The sequence below is a fragment of the Hypomesus transpacificus genome, chromosome 14, assembly GCF_021917145.1.
Source record: "Hypomesus transpacificus isolate Combined female chromosome 14, fHypTra1, whole genome shotgun sequence".
Taxonomy (NCBI): domain Eukaryota; kingdom Metazoa; phylum Chordata; class Actinopteri; order Osmeriformes; family Osmeridae; genus Hypomesus; species Hypomesus transpacificus.
Genome location: NC_061073.1, coordinates 7,629,900 through 7,646,666, shown reverse-complemented (window position 1 = coordinate 7,646,666; position 16,767 = coordinate 7,629,900). Strand labels below are relative to the sequence as shown.

At 40.5% G+C, this 16,767-nt stretch overlaps 1 protein-coding gene across 4 annotated transcripts in view; it reads right to left on the bottom strand.

The window, feature by feature from the left end:
* Window positions 1–16,082, bottom strand: part of lrrc61 (leucine rich repeat containing 61) — a 35,267-nt gene extending 19,185 nt beyond the window's left edge. For 2 of the 4 annotated variants that reach the window (XM_047033202.1, XM_047033204.1), the window contains exons 1-5: window positions 15,983–16,082; window positions 15,640–15,810; window positions 14,819–14,914; window positions 14,592–14,738; window positions 14,405–14,465 (exon numbers count right to left, since the gene is read on the bottom strand). In XM_047033202.1, coding sequence (XP_046889158.1) covers window positions 14,405–14,465; window positions 14,592–14,738; window positions 14,819–14,914; window positions 15,640–15,667 — 332 coding nt within the window. In that variant the 5' untranslated portion in view covers window positions 15,668–15,810; window positions 15,983–16,082. The remainder of the gene's footprint in view (window positions 1–14,404; window positions 14,466–14,591; window positions 14,739–14,818; window positions 14,915–15,639; window positions 15,811–15,982) is intronic. The other 2 variants (XM_047033203.1, XM_047033205.1) reach the window with 2 other exon arrangements.
* Between the last annotated feature and the right edge of the window lie 685 nt (window positions 16,083–16,767).

Sequence of the window (16,767 nt, the reverse complement as noted above, 5' to 3'; positions counted from 1 at the left end):
CCCACCTCAGCGTCTCTAGGGGTGAATGGAAAAGTAGGCTGGCCTGGACGCTGGGCTTCCGCGTGATGATTGGAGGGTCTGTCGAAAGACAGCATCTCCTTTTGATTGACAGTAATTTTGTACTACACAGTCACCGAAGCTATTCAAGCTCAGTCCCATCGTGGATTTTGCAACTGTTGTTGAAAGACAAACAGCAGCAACCTATTTCTTGGTATTTGATTGGCGAAATTGCTAACCAATTTTCATCATAGGATTTCATACAATTTAGACCACGTTCCTTGTTTCAGTTTAACCTAATTTCCACATTTCCTCCTTGATTAATATTGCTTTGTTAGATTGTTCGTTCATTCAGTAGGCTAGGCTTGTCGTAGGGGTGAACTAGACAGTGAACTAGCCAAATAAATAAAACATTTTTAGGATGTAGGCCGAAAATGAGCTCCCCTCTTTGAAAGACCAGCAGCCGCCACTGATTACAATGTATCACATACTGATATTTTTGTCTGTCATAATTTAATTACCAATCCCTCTCTCTAATATATATTGATCAAATTCATAGTAATAATATATAATATATATAATATATATTAATTGTAAAATATTTTGCGTGGTGGGGGGGGGGGGGGGCAGATGACCTTAACCTGGCTCTGCTCACAACATTCCAAAACTTCCTGGGATCATTTTTTAAGTTCACCACACGGTGTGTGGTGTGTAAGGCTGAATCCCAATACTCCCCCTTACCCCTTCCCCTTAGTTTTACACGTTCCCGTGAGAGCTAGTGGTGTCCCAATACTCTTTTGGAGCTAGGGGTAGGGCTAAGACTAAGGGGTATACACCCCTTAAAACCAAGTAATATCGGGAGCTTACTTGAAACCTAAGACTGTGAGTCCTGCGCGACCGGCAACAATGGCGGCCAGATCATCCAGGGAGTCCGATAAATGTAATATTTTTGGCTTAATCAATTGATAAAAAATTATGACAGTCTTGTTTTGTGTTATACACAGTCCTGAACATATATATTTGCAACCATTTTCCAAATCGAAACGTTTCTAAAAATCTCTAGTTTGGTACGCTAATGCTACAGTGTTGAATTGCACAACACCGCATTTCTCTGACTAGCATGTCTGCAGTTTTAAGTAAACTCCGTTAGCAGCGAATTTCGTTTAATATCAGTGCATAACACTACTTGCTTTGGAGATATCGATACGTGCTTCACGACGTACCTGTAACCAAGTGACGTCCCATTTCCTAGGGCTATGTAGCCCTTACCCCTTACTTTCGAGGGCCAAGGGCTAGGGGTGAATTACGGGGAAGGGGGAAGGGGTAAGAGGGAGTATTGGGATTCGGCCTTATTAACTACTAGGGCTGTCCCCGACTAAGATTTTCTTTGGTCGACCAAGACTCGACTAAAACGTCTGAAAATCGACTCATCGAAATTTGAAACACTTTTTTTCAGAAAAGAAAAAGTACAAACATTTTCCCGATCCAATGGCTGCTGGACATTGCAGATTCAGCCGCTAATAGCCTACTAATAATAAGACTTGTATCATCAGTCCTGTTGTAACCGAATGCCGATGGTATTTAGTATCTATTACAAACTTTAGTATCTATTACAAACTATTATTTGTTTAACAGGCAAAACATCAGAGCGCGCTTATCACTGCCTGAAAACTTGCAGCATGCTAACTTACGTAGAAGCTGAGTGGGGAACAGTGCAACAGAGAAAGATGTTGTTGTCTTGGCCGGAGAAGATAATGTCATTCGATTTGGATGTGATTCTTATAATAGGCATATTCATTTTTCAACCCAGCGCGTTAGCTTGAGCGAAGTAGGGCTAGGCCAACTTACGTTTTTCAGGTGGTAGGCTACATCATATTCGACGTTGAACTATGAAAAGTAAACCGTTGTTGGCAGAGTTTGCATTCAAAGTTTTTCGAGTCACCCGGTACTTTGTAAATGTACTTTAATGAAATGCTGCCATACCACAGATTTCTTTCAATTGTGCTCGTGCCGTGTGCAAAATACCAAACCATAACAAAGCGCAGATTAACGAAAGGGAAAACAGTAACACCTTTTCTTTTAAATTATATATTTTTTGAGTTGCTTTATTTGTCTTAAATAATATAATCTACAATTTCTGTAGAACATTTAGTTAATTGAGCGATGATGACACAAGCGGGAATCAGATCTCACACTGCCATACGGCAGCTCGACTAAAAAAAATCTTAGTCGACCAAGAGCATATCGACCAGAAAACCGAGTAGGCGACTGAGTGGGGACAGCCCTATTAACTACCCATCCAAATTCGAATGGGGGAAAAAACTGCAACAAATATGTTAAATTAGGCTTTGAAATCGTAAGAAAATCAGCAGTCTTCTCTGTTCTCTCTGTTCGAGACTGGGGGGGCGTGTCTGCTGAAGGAGCTGAAGCTCGGCCCCCTCGCTGGAAGGCGCCGCCTCTCTCAAGTAAGCCACCTTCGACCCAGATAATGGACGCTACGTCAAGCCGAACAAAACAGTATAGAATTACAATATATTCGTTCAATGAGTGAAACATACAGATGCATATAAATGAAATGTTCCCCTGAGCTGTAACACAGGAGTTGACATTTACACCAGAGACAGCACAGACAGTGAGATCTCCAACTGGGTACTTCTAGCACATTAGCAAGCCTACCATTTCACCAAAATACCATCATTCTACACCGAGAAGCCTAATATCAAGTTAGCGGTTTGCACTAACTCATAGCAGAGATACCTTTGGAAAAGTTATCTAGTATAAGTATAACAAGCACACAGAACTGAGTGATGAACTGCTGGCGGCGGTGGATGGTCCAGGTGCGACCGGAGGATGAACGGCCGGGGGGGCGATGATCGGTACGGCTCCGCGCTGCATGAGAAGCCGTCTGTTGGTGAACCCCATCTGGCTCTGGTCCATGTTAAAACTGTCCTCCGTGAAATGGTCAGTGCAGAGGCGGCTGTTTGAGTTTATCCGAAGCTTTCCATGAACGTGGCTCTTCACAAAATCTATCCACCTATTTTTCCTTTCATTATCAATAGGGAACTTAAAGGAGTTGCAGCCCAGCTGGATTTCTTGCATCCAGGGAAGATGCAGTTGTGGGTGGTGGGAGACATCCTGAAGCTAGCTAGCTAGCTGATGTAAGCTACAATAACAGTACAGCAGGAGGAGTCATTCAGTGATCTGACGTAGATGGGGAGGAATGACGTAGATGGGGAGTTTTTTGGTTCCGCCCATTAAAACCTGATCTGAAAACGGAAGAGAAACTGTTCTTCGGTCTAACTCCACATTTCAGTGCGAAAAAGTTTTAGCGTTTTGCACATGCTTTCAGGAACTCATTTCACACGCATAAAATGTACTTAGAAGCAAAACATGGAATTTACTTTCCAGGATTTTTAACCTTTTTAATTAAGGAGGTAGATTTGTTGCGGAGCTGACAGAAAGTGATCCAATCAGCCTCAGTTTTTGTTTTTCGTGCCCTGGCCCAGGCTAAATCTCTTTCTTTGAGGAGGTTACCATCGATTGTTTCGTCCTTTTACCCTAAATTTACGTAGTTTATTAATTAACTTCAAGAATTCTGAATTAAAAAGATTCCAAGCCAACATCATCAAGGAGGTAGATACGTTCCCACTCAAAATCGGATAAATCATGCAAAAATGCCTGCTCATGAAAACGTTTAAAATCTCTTTTAAGTAAGATTTGTGGTTTAGCATTTCAGACCACTGCAATGGCACAGTGGTCACTCAGATCTTTCCCGAAAACACCAGCATACCTGTGGGGGGCATTTGTTGTTATAAGATCAAGAAGCGATGATCTTGAAGGGTATTTAATGTTAGGCCGAGTTGGGCTATCCATTAATTGGCTTAGATTTAATGAATCACAGATAGATTTCAAGCCATCTGAGGCTGATGACAACCAGTCAAGGTTTAGATCCCCCAGTATGACAAACTCTGTAAGGGACCGTTCCTTTTGAAATTCAAGTTTCAATGCCAAACTGTATACTAATGGACACGGAGGAGAGAAGAGTAGCATGAAACTTATTTTTTATATAAATGGCTACACCTCCACCGTTCCTGGGACGATCACAGCGGAATATATTGTAACCATTCATAAAGATATCCTGACCTGAGACTGATTTATTTAACCAAGTTTCGGACAACACAAGAAATATCAATTTCAGTTGTCTGTACCCAGATCTTAATTAAATCTATTTTAGGCAGCAGGCTTCGGACATTCAGATGTAAGATGTCCTAGCCTGATCTAGCTCTGAAGTCATTAGGGGAACTCATATTCTTCAGAAAGGGGCCTGGGTTAGGTTGAAAGTTTGCCTGATAATAAAAGAAGAAGGATGAAACATTTTCGTTTTATATTGGAAGTTGACTCCTTGTCATCAATATTGGAATTTACTAGGTCAGTAAAGAAGATTTTGTGTATATAAAACTGTCTTGCAAGACAGATATACACATCAAAGGAAGAAGAGATACATGATTTTTCCTGGCAAGCAGCAGGGCAGCACTGGAGTTGGGTCAACTTATCAACAGCCAATGACAAGGTGCAGGTCACTGACCTGGAAGGACCCAAAGGTGTATGGGGGGCGTGTCCATGCACCACCACAGCTCGACAAAAACGACCCACGAAAAGCAAATGAAAACATAAGAAACAGTGCAAAAATTACCATTATTGTTACTGTCTAAGGGTACAATAAGGCTAGGAAGGCTAACACAGAAGACGCCCGGAGTGCAGCAAGTGGGCTCGTCCCAGCCTAGCAGGCTATATATAGGGGTTATACCCCTGGCACGTACTACCAAGCCAGGCAGTTCAGGTTAGAGGCCAGTCTAAAAGCAGCATTGCCATCACCCATCGGCAGTAGGATGATTGGATGAAGATTGGGCCAATGTATTTATATGAATGGTGTTTCTGCCTATGCAAATTAGGCCATATTCAATAAGTGTGGAGCTCATGTGCATATCCAAATTAATTTCAAAAGAAACTTGTAATAAAAAAAATCTTACTTTTCATGGGTAGTTTCATTGTGCAAAGTTTTATTTTGATAAGAGTAAAGAAAAGAATTTGCCCCATTGGGGTGTAATGTTGCCTTTTACATTTTGTTGAGAATTTTACATATTTCTTCAACTAGGATTTCTTAGGACTTTTAGTATGTTGTTCTGGCGGGTATTCGTCGTAGCTCGCTAAGCGGTTTAGCAAGCTAATTTTCAGGCTAAGATAAAAAACGCCCCTCTTTTTGGTTCGTGGAAGCAACGATAAATCACCATAGTAACATATCAATAAGCACTAACCTGCTCCAGAGCAGGCTAACCTAAGTGTAGCCTTTTTGAGAGATATATTCTAGTTCGATTAGCTTTCCATACCAATAGAGTTCTTCGCAATAGCCAAGATCCTTTATTTCACACGGATGAGTTCTTGTTTGAGCGATATCGATTCAGCCGACAAGGACTCATTTATTTGCAAGACCTTCTCGGGCCGTACATAGCAAATATCACACACCGCAGCAATTTTAATGCCTTATGAGCTTATGCTGCTGTATGTGAATATGTAACGCTATGTTTTAAGAAATGTCTTGTCTTATCTGTTGTGCCTGTGCTTTTTATGTTTCACTGTGGGAAACGTCATATCGATTCCTTTTTATGTCTTGCCTTTTGAAGTAGGACGTGCACGTGCACTTGCCCTGATGAGTTTAGCCTGATTGAAATTGACCACATGATTTGGATGCGGATCAGCCGTTGACAAACCGATATTTGCGGTTCTCAATTAGCTTGCTAATGTTAACGGGCTAAAGGACAATTGATTAACTTGGCTTCAACCGTTACGACAAACGGGCCCCTGGACACCTCTTAGAAATGATTTATGCTGGAATAAATTATTTTACTATTAGTCGGTTGTAAAATGCTACTTTACCTGGACTACAGGGGCTCCACAAAAAGTTGCCGACAAGAAAGCTGGAAGAGCCACATATGGAAATACTTTAGGTGTAAGGCAGATGACAATGAGAACATCGTTGATCACCAGCAACCAATTTGCAAACATCACCATGCATGTCCTTTATGGTTTGCAGCATAGCCTACTGCAAATGCAATACCTAATGCTGGGGCATATGAAAAGAGAGTGCACCAGAGGAGTTAATATATTTTTTCAGAGGCTTTTAGATTACATAGCTTGTGGAAATTTGTGTTTTGGAGTTTTTGATGTAGGATATATATAACGTATATATGCGTAGTTGACAAATAAGGGTGAAACAGTATTTTTTTAATAAAGTTCTAATGAGGATTACAGTTGTACGAAATTATAATGTTCAAATGCTGATTTTTTTTTTAACTGTTAGGGTTCCATAGATTTTTTGTATAATTTCATTATTTTTGAAGCTTTCTTCTTATAGCTTCAGCCATAATTTGTCCTGCGGTGTGACATGTCACTATGAAAAAATTTAAATATTTTACTATTATTGATTTCAAGTACAGCTTAGGTATGTTTAAAGTTTAAGAAGTATTCTTTCAGAATGTTCATTAAAATTCTGCATATGATTATTTTTCACAGCTGTTTTTTTTTTGATCATTCACTTGTGCCATCTTTTATCACTCACTCTAGTGGAAATATTCTATAAAATGAAAGAAAAAAAAACTAATATAAAATGTCTGCTTTCTTTTCTTTTTGATAGTTAAATTATGCAATAATTTCATATGTACATCATAATAAAAGTTAGTTGAGATTCGGAAAAGTAATTTAATTGTATTTGAAGTGATGTCGCACCACAGGACGTGCCGTCACACCACAGGAATAGATGAGACATTGTATGAACTTTATTGGTAAAATGTATTAAGTACTTTTGTAACAAACAAATCCATTTGCATGTTTGACTTAACATCTGTCAACAACAAGACATACTGAATAATCAACATATTAGAGGCATCAGTCGTCAAAAAGAAGAAGACAAAACATATCTTGCTTCTCAGTAGAATGTCATTGAAATCATGTTAGAAAAAGCTATGTGTTGAACATGAGTTGAACAATCGAGTTGGTCCAATTTTGCCACTCTACCACTGGGCTCAGGCTCACATATCCCCCCAATTATGTTGGTACGAGACTAATAGATGCGATCATCTTTGTCAGGCCACTGGAAAGTATTCTTCTGTCCACGTTGAACCATACAATTCACCTGTATGTCCTCTCCCTGAATATCTGAGATAAGGCCCACATATCGCTTCTCATCATATTTGACAATGATGAACTTTCCCACCTCCAACACGTCTTGGTCACCTTCATCATCTTCATCTTGGGAGGGACTGTGCTCACCTCTTGACCTGGACTGTCAGTGGTCATTGTAACTTGTTTTACGGTAAAGCAGTCACACACTTTGGGATAGTTGCAGAAGCAACTGACTTCCCTGTGAAATATTTCTCCCGGTGTCGTAGTGAAAATCTGTTGTGTGCCCAGTATACCCTTCACAGCTGGTAGGACAGGAGGGAGCAGTGTGTCAAATTCTGCAATGTCCTTTTCCTCTATCCATTTAATTTGGATTTTCATCTCATCTTTGCTGGACAAGAAGTCAAACAGTGCCTCAGCAGTTTGTAGATCATGTCCCCTTAGCACAACCTGGTCTGCCATCCGCTTCACACAAGCTACGACTCCATCAGGAGCCCCTTTCCCGTGACTTCTTTCACTGTAATTCCATGTTACACTCTGAAACCCCCAGGTAAATGGCACAGTGCTCATCAGGAAACGGTTGGTCTTATTGCGGTACTGCGTCACAGGACCATCGCTGATTACATGGAGTGACTCAAATAGTGAGCCATGCTGGATCTGGAGGTCCTCAATGACCGGCTGTAAGTGAGCCCACACAGCACGCTCATCGTGCCTCAGAGACTTTGATATGGTTGCAAAGCTCTGAGTGGCCGTTTTGTATTCCTGTCTGTGGGTTTGGCCTCTGTGATGTGCTTGGGCCTGTACCTCACAAACTGACGGTATGATATCTGATGCACCAAGGTGCATTCCTGGCTGAATTTGGTGTGGAGCTCCAATAATGTGCTGGTCATAACACGCCGCTGCATTTTATTTTTCCGCCCTACTGTATCCTTTTTTCCCGCCAAGAGCCTACTGTTTTCATCTTTATTTTTCTGTAGCAAGCTTTTTCTTTGCTCGTCTGGTGCTGGATTGACAGGCAGATTCCTTACTTTTGCCCCAGCGATGCTTTTGGACCCTCATTTTGCGGTTCATTTTTCTTATGCCATCCAGCTCTGATTTAATGGGGCAATTGACTGCAAAACCGATTTTACCTTGTCATAGTTGAATAACGACAGTTCGGTGGGTAAACTGAACATACCGTGAATATCAAAGTCCAATGACACCTCTTTCCTATTCAAATCTCAAAAAGAAAAAATTTGGCTGTAAAACGCTAGCTTTTCAACAAAGCTACCGGTCCTACGTAGGACCGGTGATCGCCCTCTTATTGGCTCTGGTCTGTATCTTTGTCACGCCCCAGAATTTACATCCAGACCAGCCCCAGGTAGCGTCTATCTCTGATACTAGTTTAGCTGCGCGCTGCTCTGTGTAGGCTACTTATAAGGAATTACAAAGAAGGACGTTTTGAATTTTAACAAGGATATTGAAAATGGACCACGGTCGTAAATGCTGTGTTCCAGGCTGTACAGGGAAGGCTAACACTCAGTCTTCCCAAGGAGCCAAACATTCAACAGGCATGGCTGCTGTTGTCTATGAGAAGATCCCGGCGAAGTTTGACACTCAATCATTCATTTGCTCTGAACATTTCACCCAAGACAGTTTTGACAACCTTGGACAATTTCAAGCAGGATTTGTTAGGAAGCTGAACCTGGAAAGAGGTGCTGTTCCGACCGTATGCTCATTGCAACCGCAAGCTATAAGGACAGTATGATGTTGTGCTAACAGTTATTAGCAATGCTGACGTTTCCTGTATATAGCATACCAGGTAGAATGCTAAATACGTTTCTACACACATCAAATGACTCAAGCTAGACTAGCTGTAGTAGGCATTAGAAGGGAAGCTTCCGAAAAAATAGCCAGAAAACGAACAGCAGTCTGGCTTATTGCTAACGCCTGTCTAGATAATCTATTTGAAAGAACTAGAGAAAGGCAGGTTATAGATACAGGATACGTTAGCATTGCTAGTAACTGTTACTAGTAACACCTAGACTGTACTAAACAAGTTTAGCTTGCTAGTTAACGCAAGAGCATAGGTAGAATGTGTGATAATTTAGCCTAGTTTATTGGCAATGGGGCTAACGTTGATTCATGTTCCTGACTGTGTTTCATTCAAATAAATAACCTGTGTAATGAAAATCTACAATTCACGATGCATGTTTGTCCAGATCTTTGTCATGTTATTTTACAGCAAGATATCTAGAGCTAGCCTAGCTAGCTAACTGAAGCCGAGTAGAATCACGATATGGTTTGGTTGCTAAGCTGTAGCCTAACGTTCTACCCACCTAAATCAATCCAGTTTGCTTCAACAACAGAAGTGGAAACAAGTTATGTTATCATTTCAAATGATATATAGTAAATCTGTTGAAAACAGCGTTGTGTAGACACAATAGATTTATTTGCGCGTTTTTATTTCAAGTCTCCAACTTTGGTGTTTCAGCGAGTGCTGCTGTTGGCCGTGTTGCGTTTTTGCTCCCAGCTTCACTCGTTGATAACCAACCAATCAGCGCGCAGCTTATCTAAATATTAATGAGCATACCATAAAAGGAGAGGGTTTTTTCCCGGGAACATTTCAGAGGATTTGTCAGAGGGCATAGAACAGCACCCGGGCCATTTTCAACCCAACCAATGTTACATACCCTATTCGGAGACCTTAAGGAACAGTGTGCAATACCCAAAAAACCCAGTCAATTGCCCCTTTAAGCGTCATGTTCTCTTTTTCCAGCTTCTTGACTTTGGCTCTCAATTTGGCTTGACACACTGTTTTCTTCCGCATATTGCTTGGTGGATGGGCTAAGGGAAGGTTATGGCTGATTGTTGACAGAATTGGAGGACTTGGAATGGGAGATAGAGAAGGAGAACCATGCACAGGAGATCCTTCAGGTGATGGGGGAGTCATGTCTAAAATAGCTGCCAGATCCTTCCTTTTCTTCCTGTTCTTTGCCTTTGTCTGCCTCCGTTCTTCACAACACTTTTCATTTTTTTGTTTTGGGAGGCAACTTATATTTCTTGGTGGAATTTCTCCCTTAGCTTTATTTTCTTGATATCTGTTGATAAAGCAGAGACAGTTGTAGCACAGTTTCTACACAAAGTGTACATTTTAAAGAAAGCCTCAACTCCCTTTCCCTATTATCAGCTTATTTACTTTCTTCTTCTCTCCCTAAGGATCTCCTCACGCCTGGCTTCATCCTGGTTTAACCTTTCCCGGTACTGCCTAGTCCTTTGCTCATTATTTGCTCATGCTATAAAAATCGACAAAAAAACCTTTAATGTGATTATTAACATTCCACATACAATAAATGATTATGTCACATTGACTCAAATACCTGATATATATAACATTTAAAGAATAACAGATAAAGACCAAACAAGACATCAAACTTATTTATGTCACACCACAGGACAGAGTAGTCACACCACAGGACAGGGCCATCACACCACAGGAGAGGGCCGTCACACCACAGGACATTTTCATCGTTGTGGCCATTTTGAGTCATTGCTATACAAGACTGACCTTAGCTATTATGCTAACTGAATGATTACACCATTTTAACCTTAATATGTTTAATTAAACTTTTTTTTTTTTTTTTTTTTTTACAAATTTGGAACTACAGCTGTCACACTACAGGACTCTCAAAAAATGACACATACATTGTCTGACAGAAACAGTGAAATTTATGAAATGAATCAGAGGTAAACGCTCACCTTTTAACCTTCACTGTACATTCCAACATCTGGGGGGCTTCCTGGTAGGGGGGGGTTGACTAAGGACCCCTATAGTTGTCCATGTAACTGCCGTTTTAAAAATCTGATTTTCCATGTCACGCCACAGGACAGCATTAGTGTTACTAAAGTTATTTTGCTGTAAATACTAATTTACTAGTTTTGCGCATATTAAAACCTAATAGTAATAATGTAAATATATACAATATAATGCCAAGGCAGTTATTAGCTGCTCCAGATATTTCTGGTTTATTTTGTTCATATGTAAGTTTAATGCTTCACTTATGTTACGGTCACACCGCAGGACATTTTGCGTATTCACCTTAAAATATCATAATCAAAACATAACAGATATTTCATACAAAATCGTAAGTTTAAAACAAAGAACCATAATATGCTTCACTACCATGTGTTGTTTAAGTGGAAAAATGCATCTAAATAAACATTCACACTTGATTACAGAAAAATCATGTAATCTACCCATATATGTTTTGTGCTTGTAGCGCGACCATAATTTAAAGAGCTTAATGAAGCGTGTTGAATCCACTCTTTCTACTTTCTAAAATGTATGTATAAGTCAAGATTTATATATTTGAGCTCTACAAATGATCTCCAAGTCATCTGCTGAGTTTGCTTAATGTCTATACACACAAATGTTTTGCCTTTAAGCCTACATGCATTGTGATTGTATTAATGTTCTGTTGTCATAAGTAGGCTACAGCCTTAGATATTGTAGGTGACTGTTACTGTCAACAAATGAGAGTTGTTCAGTAACCTATTACTTATTTATTTTTGCTTTGGTATTTTTTCACTGGTATTGGTACCGAATACTAGCCTGACGTTGTCATACTCATAATTTTCAGGTCCGAATATGAGTCTGAGAAACCTCCGTTGGGCTGTGATTATGGGGCGTGTTTCAACCGAACTCGTAAAACAAATGCCTCTTCGCTCAATTGGATAGACCTACAACCAATCAGAGCAACGCAGTTAACTTTTACCGAATCCCATAGGAAGGATGACAAATGCCTTGATCGTGTTTCTCTGTTCCTCTTTCAAAAATGAATGCGCTGTCGATGTCTTCTAAGGGTGCTATTAGTCCTATTAGTCCGTTTGCTTGGTCCGAATCAGTGGATGAGTTGCTACTTTGTTGCATTTTTCATTAGGTCCGGTTAGTTTTCATTAGGTCCTGTTTTAAGCGAACCAAGGTTCGTAGAAATACAATGACGTTGGTAAAAAACAATGACACGCGGTCACACCGGTTGTTAATCTATTGGACAGAAAATGATTGAGGGAAAATCACTTCCTTGTCACGAAACAACAATGGAGCAACAGCAGCGTATTGAGATTGCATTACTATCTTTAATTGTTATGACCACGTTTTTTGGGTTGCTCGTTGGTCTTTTTCTCAGGATTATATCCAGGTCATCAAACCATGGGAAAGTTTTTTTCGTCCGACAAGCTACCACTTTTCCATAGAATATCACACACTTATGTATTGCTGCCTAAGTTTCAAATGACATTGGTCCATTGTGCAAAAATAACCCTTTATTTCAGTAGGCCTGTATCACTAAATAATTTAAATACCTCGCTATTCTTATGTGTCTCCTCAAGTATCTCTGCAATATGATCATCAGCCCATATTTGCAGAAGAGCTTTCACTTAATCAGTTACCCACGTTTTCCCTTAACTGATTTTGCTGCTAATGAGTGGCACAGCTGCCTTTGTCAAGTGTCAACATCCTTTTTCAACCCACAATGCACTACAATTTGGTTTACTTCCTGGAATAGGTCAATAATATGTCCGATTACGTTCACACCTAAAGTGAACCGAACCATGGTTCACCTGGAACCGGACCGAGTCCTGTCTTTTTAGGGGGACCATGGTTCGGTTGTTTGGTCCGTACCAGAGTTCGAATGCGTGTTCTCACCTATCCAAACGAACCGGACTTTCAGAAAAAACGGACCATGGTCCGATTGAAACGGATTAGACATGTCAGGTGTGAAAGCACCCTGAAACAGACTGGATGGCAGAATCATAACATCTCAGCTCTCCAGCTAGCCTGGCTGCCAGCCCAACTTCTCCCCACCCCAAAACAAATTTGGTCGGGAAGTTGGGTCTGGAGGGTCTCGTATTGGGGACCAACTACAGAAAACCAGAATCTGGGCGAACCAATGACATTGCCAGGGCGGGCTTTATACGATGATGGACAGATGATCAACAGTAACGTAATCACCCACGACACAAAAGAGCGCTTAAGTTGAATTTGATTTGAACAAACATGGCTACCGCTGGAGATCTGGGATGTTATGATTCTGCCATCGAGTCTGTTTTAGAAGACATCGACAGCGCATTAAATTTTGAAAGAGGAACAGAGAGACGCAATCAAGGCATTTGTCGATGGAAAATATGTTTTTGCCGTCCTTCCTACGGGATTCGGTAAAAGTTTTATTTATCAGCTGGCCCCGATGGTCGCGAAGAAGATGGGACACAATGAAAACCCAGTGGCCATTGTGGTTTCTCCTTTTCTTTTGTGGAGTTGTAAACCTAAACGGAGAATTTGTTTGTATATGCATTGCCCTTTATTGTTTCGCTCAAAAAGGTTGACCGTGTGAACAAGTACTCCCCCTACTCTTAAATACATTTTACAACACCGGCAAAGATCGTTTGTATTCATTCTTCAAGCATACTTCAAGTCTGCTTGCAGTTTAGTCAGTAAAGATTTAGCTGCCTCTCAGTTTAGTTCTGTTGACAACAACTATGCGGCGCTTAACATAAGTCACATACTCTGTTGCTCTGATTGGTTGTAGATCTATCCAATTGAGCGAAGAGGCATTTGTTTTCCAGGCTCGTTTGAAACACGCCCCGTAGTCAAAGCCCAACGGAGAGTTCTCAGACTCATATTTTGACTAGAATTATGAGTATGACAGCGTCAGGCTACTCTCCAGCAGTAGCCATGTTTGTTGAAAACGAATTCAACTCAAGCGCTATTTAGTGACGTGGTTGATTACGTTACTGTCTGTATTTTTAGGTTATATTGTAATTATGGCTACTTATATTTTATATTCTAAATCCCCCTAGTATTAGCTAGATGTTTCCCCTTTTGTATAGTTAGACCACATATTTAAGTTTCAAGATTCCTATATGTTTAATGTGTGCACCTTCCTGCCAAAGTAAATTCCTTGTTTGTGCAAACATTCTTGGCAAATAAAATCCCTTCTGATTCTGATGATCATCTGTCCATCATCGTATAAAGCCCGCCCTGACAATTTGATTGGTCCAAACAGCTCCTGTTTGGACGTAGTATTTTTCCCCAACCGGGTTCTCCAGACCCAACTTCCCGACCCCAAAAAATTGTTGTGGGCGGGGCTAAATTGGGCTGGCAGCCAGGCTAACCGACTACTGCAATTTTGGTACTGTGACAACACTAGATATACCTGACAGAGAAGTGCAACAGGACTGACACGGATCCCATTACCTAGATATTAGATTTCCAGCCACATTTAGGCTCTGTAAACTGTCACAGCTGGAGATGGCTTCTGAAATGAGTCAGGCATAGCTTTATGTATTTCGTCAGCGCCTCACTAACTAAATAAAAGGTTATATAATGTTCATTTTTTTATCCAGAAAAATAAATACATTTCCCAATAGATTGGAATTCTCACCCAAATTAGAAATTCTGTTGGCAGAGACATTGAGTACAATAAGAAGTCGAAGGGATGAGAGAGGAACCAGTTTTGTGATGTTATTGCCAGAAAGGTCCAGTCTCTCCAAATTAGTACATTCTCCAATACATCCAAGATCACATATTCCTGTGTAATAAACACATTTAATTTACAGGGTGGAAAAACTACATGCAAACTTGAAAGCTTTTATAATCACTGCATCTTACCAAGACCTCTGAGCTTCAGAAACAGGATGGACTCTAAATCAAATTCTCCCGTCCGAGACTTAAGCAGCACAGAAGTTATCTTAGTGAAGTCTGTATCTGAGGGAATGAGAGAAGACCACGTTGGAGCAAAGCACAAATGTACCTGTCTATTCTTATACTGTCCAGCTTCCAGATTCATGAGTCATTATTGCAGCAATGGGGTAAGGATTTTGTCTCTTTTTCTTACAAAGGATTGAGGAGAAAAAAGTTGACAGTCATGTCTTTGAATCGTAGACTATGCCCAAATAATTGTAAACAATTCCAAAGGACTCTCTCAGCTACGTGGTGATGATAAAACACATTTGCTAGTTTGCGAGTTCTGTGTGACTGTGCCCTGTTCTTAAAAGCGCTGTGAGGTATTCACATTTATGTATGCATTCGAGGTGACGGTTAACGTGTTTTATTCTCGTTGTATGATAGCTGTGTCGATTTTGACAAACTTTACGTTACTGTAGAATACAGTTAGTGACATTCATCAACAAGTGCGGCTACAGTCTGGGCAGCAACTAGCAAGCGATTTATCGAGCTGATCAGGAGCCGTGGCGATTAATTATTTTGTTTGACTGGATGGTAAGCGTTTTGATACAAAACCTGTGACATTTGGGATTAAACGGAACTTTATCTAGCCCTGTCAAGTTAATGTAATTGCAGTGGTGGAGTAAAAAATATATTTCTACGTAAAGCTGTCGGTAGTTTCTGTTAGCAAAGCAGCTAACAATAGTTCAACAACCTTGTTCGAACAGTAACCTACTTATGCAGTTGCTAGCAACAAGCTAACTTACCTTGGTCTTTCTCTCGTTTAGAGTCCATCCTCAAGCAAAACGGGTAATTTAACAACCAAGCGTTAATGCAATGAAAATGACTGACACCTGGTTTCTTTGGGAATGAAGCGTGAAACTGCAATCTGTCTCTGTGAAGAGGCCATAGGACAGGCTGAAAGTAATGCTGAGAGCCTGAAAGGAGAAGGACCAGCACGCAGGTGGGGGTTAGCAAGCAAAGCTAGCACTTACAGTAGTAGCATACTAGATTGTTAGCAGCGAAAATTTAAGCATAATCTAAGAAGTGGACTATTGATCAAACCGACCTACTCTAATATAGTTATTATTATAGTTGTAAAATACGTACGTCTACAATGTGTTTCGCCCAAAAGGAGACCTAATTGCTAGCTTGCTGTGTTAAACTAGCTCTATCATATCAGGTGTGCACACCACGGAAGCTGTCATAATCGTATCGTTATCCGTTACTATGGACACAAACATCAAAAAACATTTTTCTTAGCACCTGTCGACATTTTCACGGCAAAATTGTTGCCTCGAGATGTTCCTAGAGCACTTGGATACTTGTTACTGTAGAGGAGTACTTTTAAGTAAAATACAGTTTTATTCATAGGCCTACAACAATGCATTCAATGTAGTATTATCTGTACATACACAGAATATACAAAGTATTTTGTTTGTAAACTAAACATTTACAATAATAAGCTAATTGTGATTGGGGGTTTGAGAATTTGTTTTCGTTCACGATGCATCATCAGACCGGAAGTCGCCATATTGGAGGCACTCCGCATCACAACCATAGAGTTAATATAACTAGAGTAAGCTACTTTTGTCTTCCAAGATGGCGTCCCCATTCATTTCTATGAAAAGTGCTCAGTGGCGCAGTGAGGCAAGCGAGAGCGCAAGACTGGACTCGGCCATCTTTCCACTTCCGTGTCTTCCTGTCTAGCTTTAAACAGTGGCTCTTTTTTTCCCTATTCTGAGAGCTCATGTAAATCGGCTATCGGCCAATGTGAACTTTTGTGCTCGTGCCCTCTTAGTGTCCGCGAGCACATTTGCAGGCAACTTTCATTGACTAAGCAAATAAATGGGTTGCTAGTTTACCCATTTCGGATTGGTTTCAAACTTAGCAAA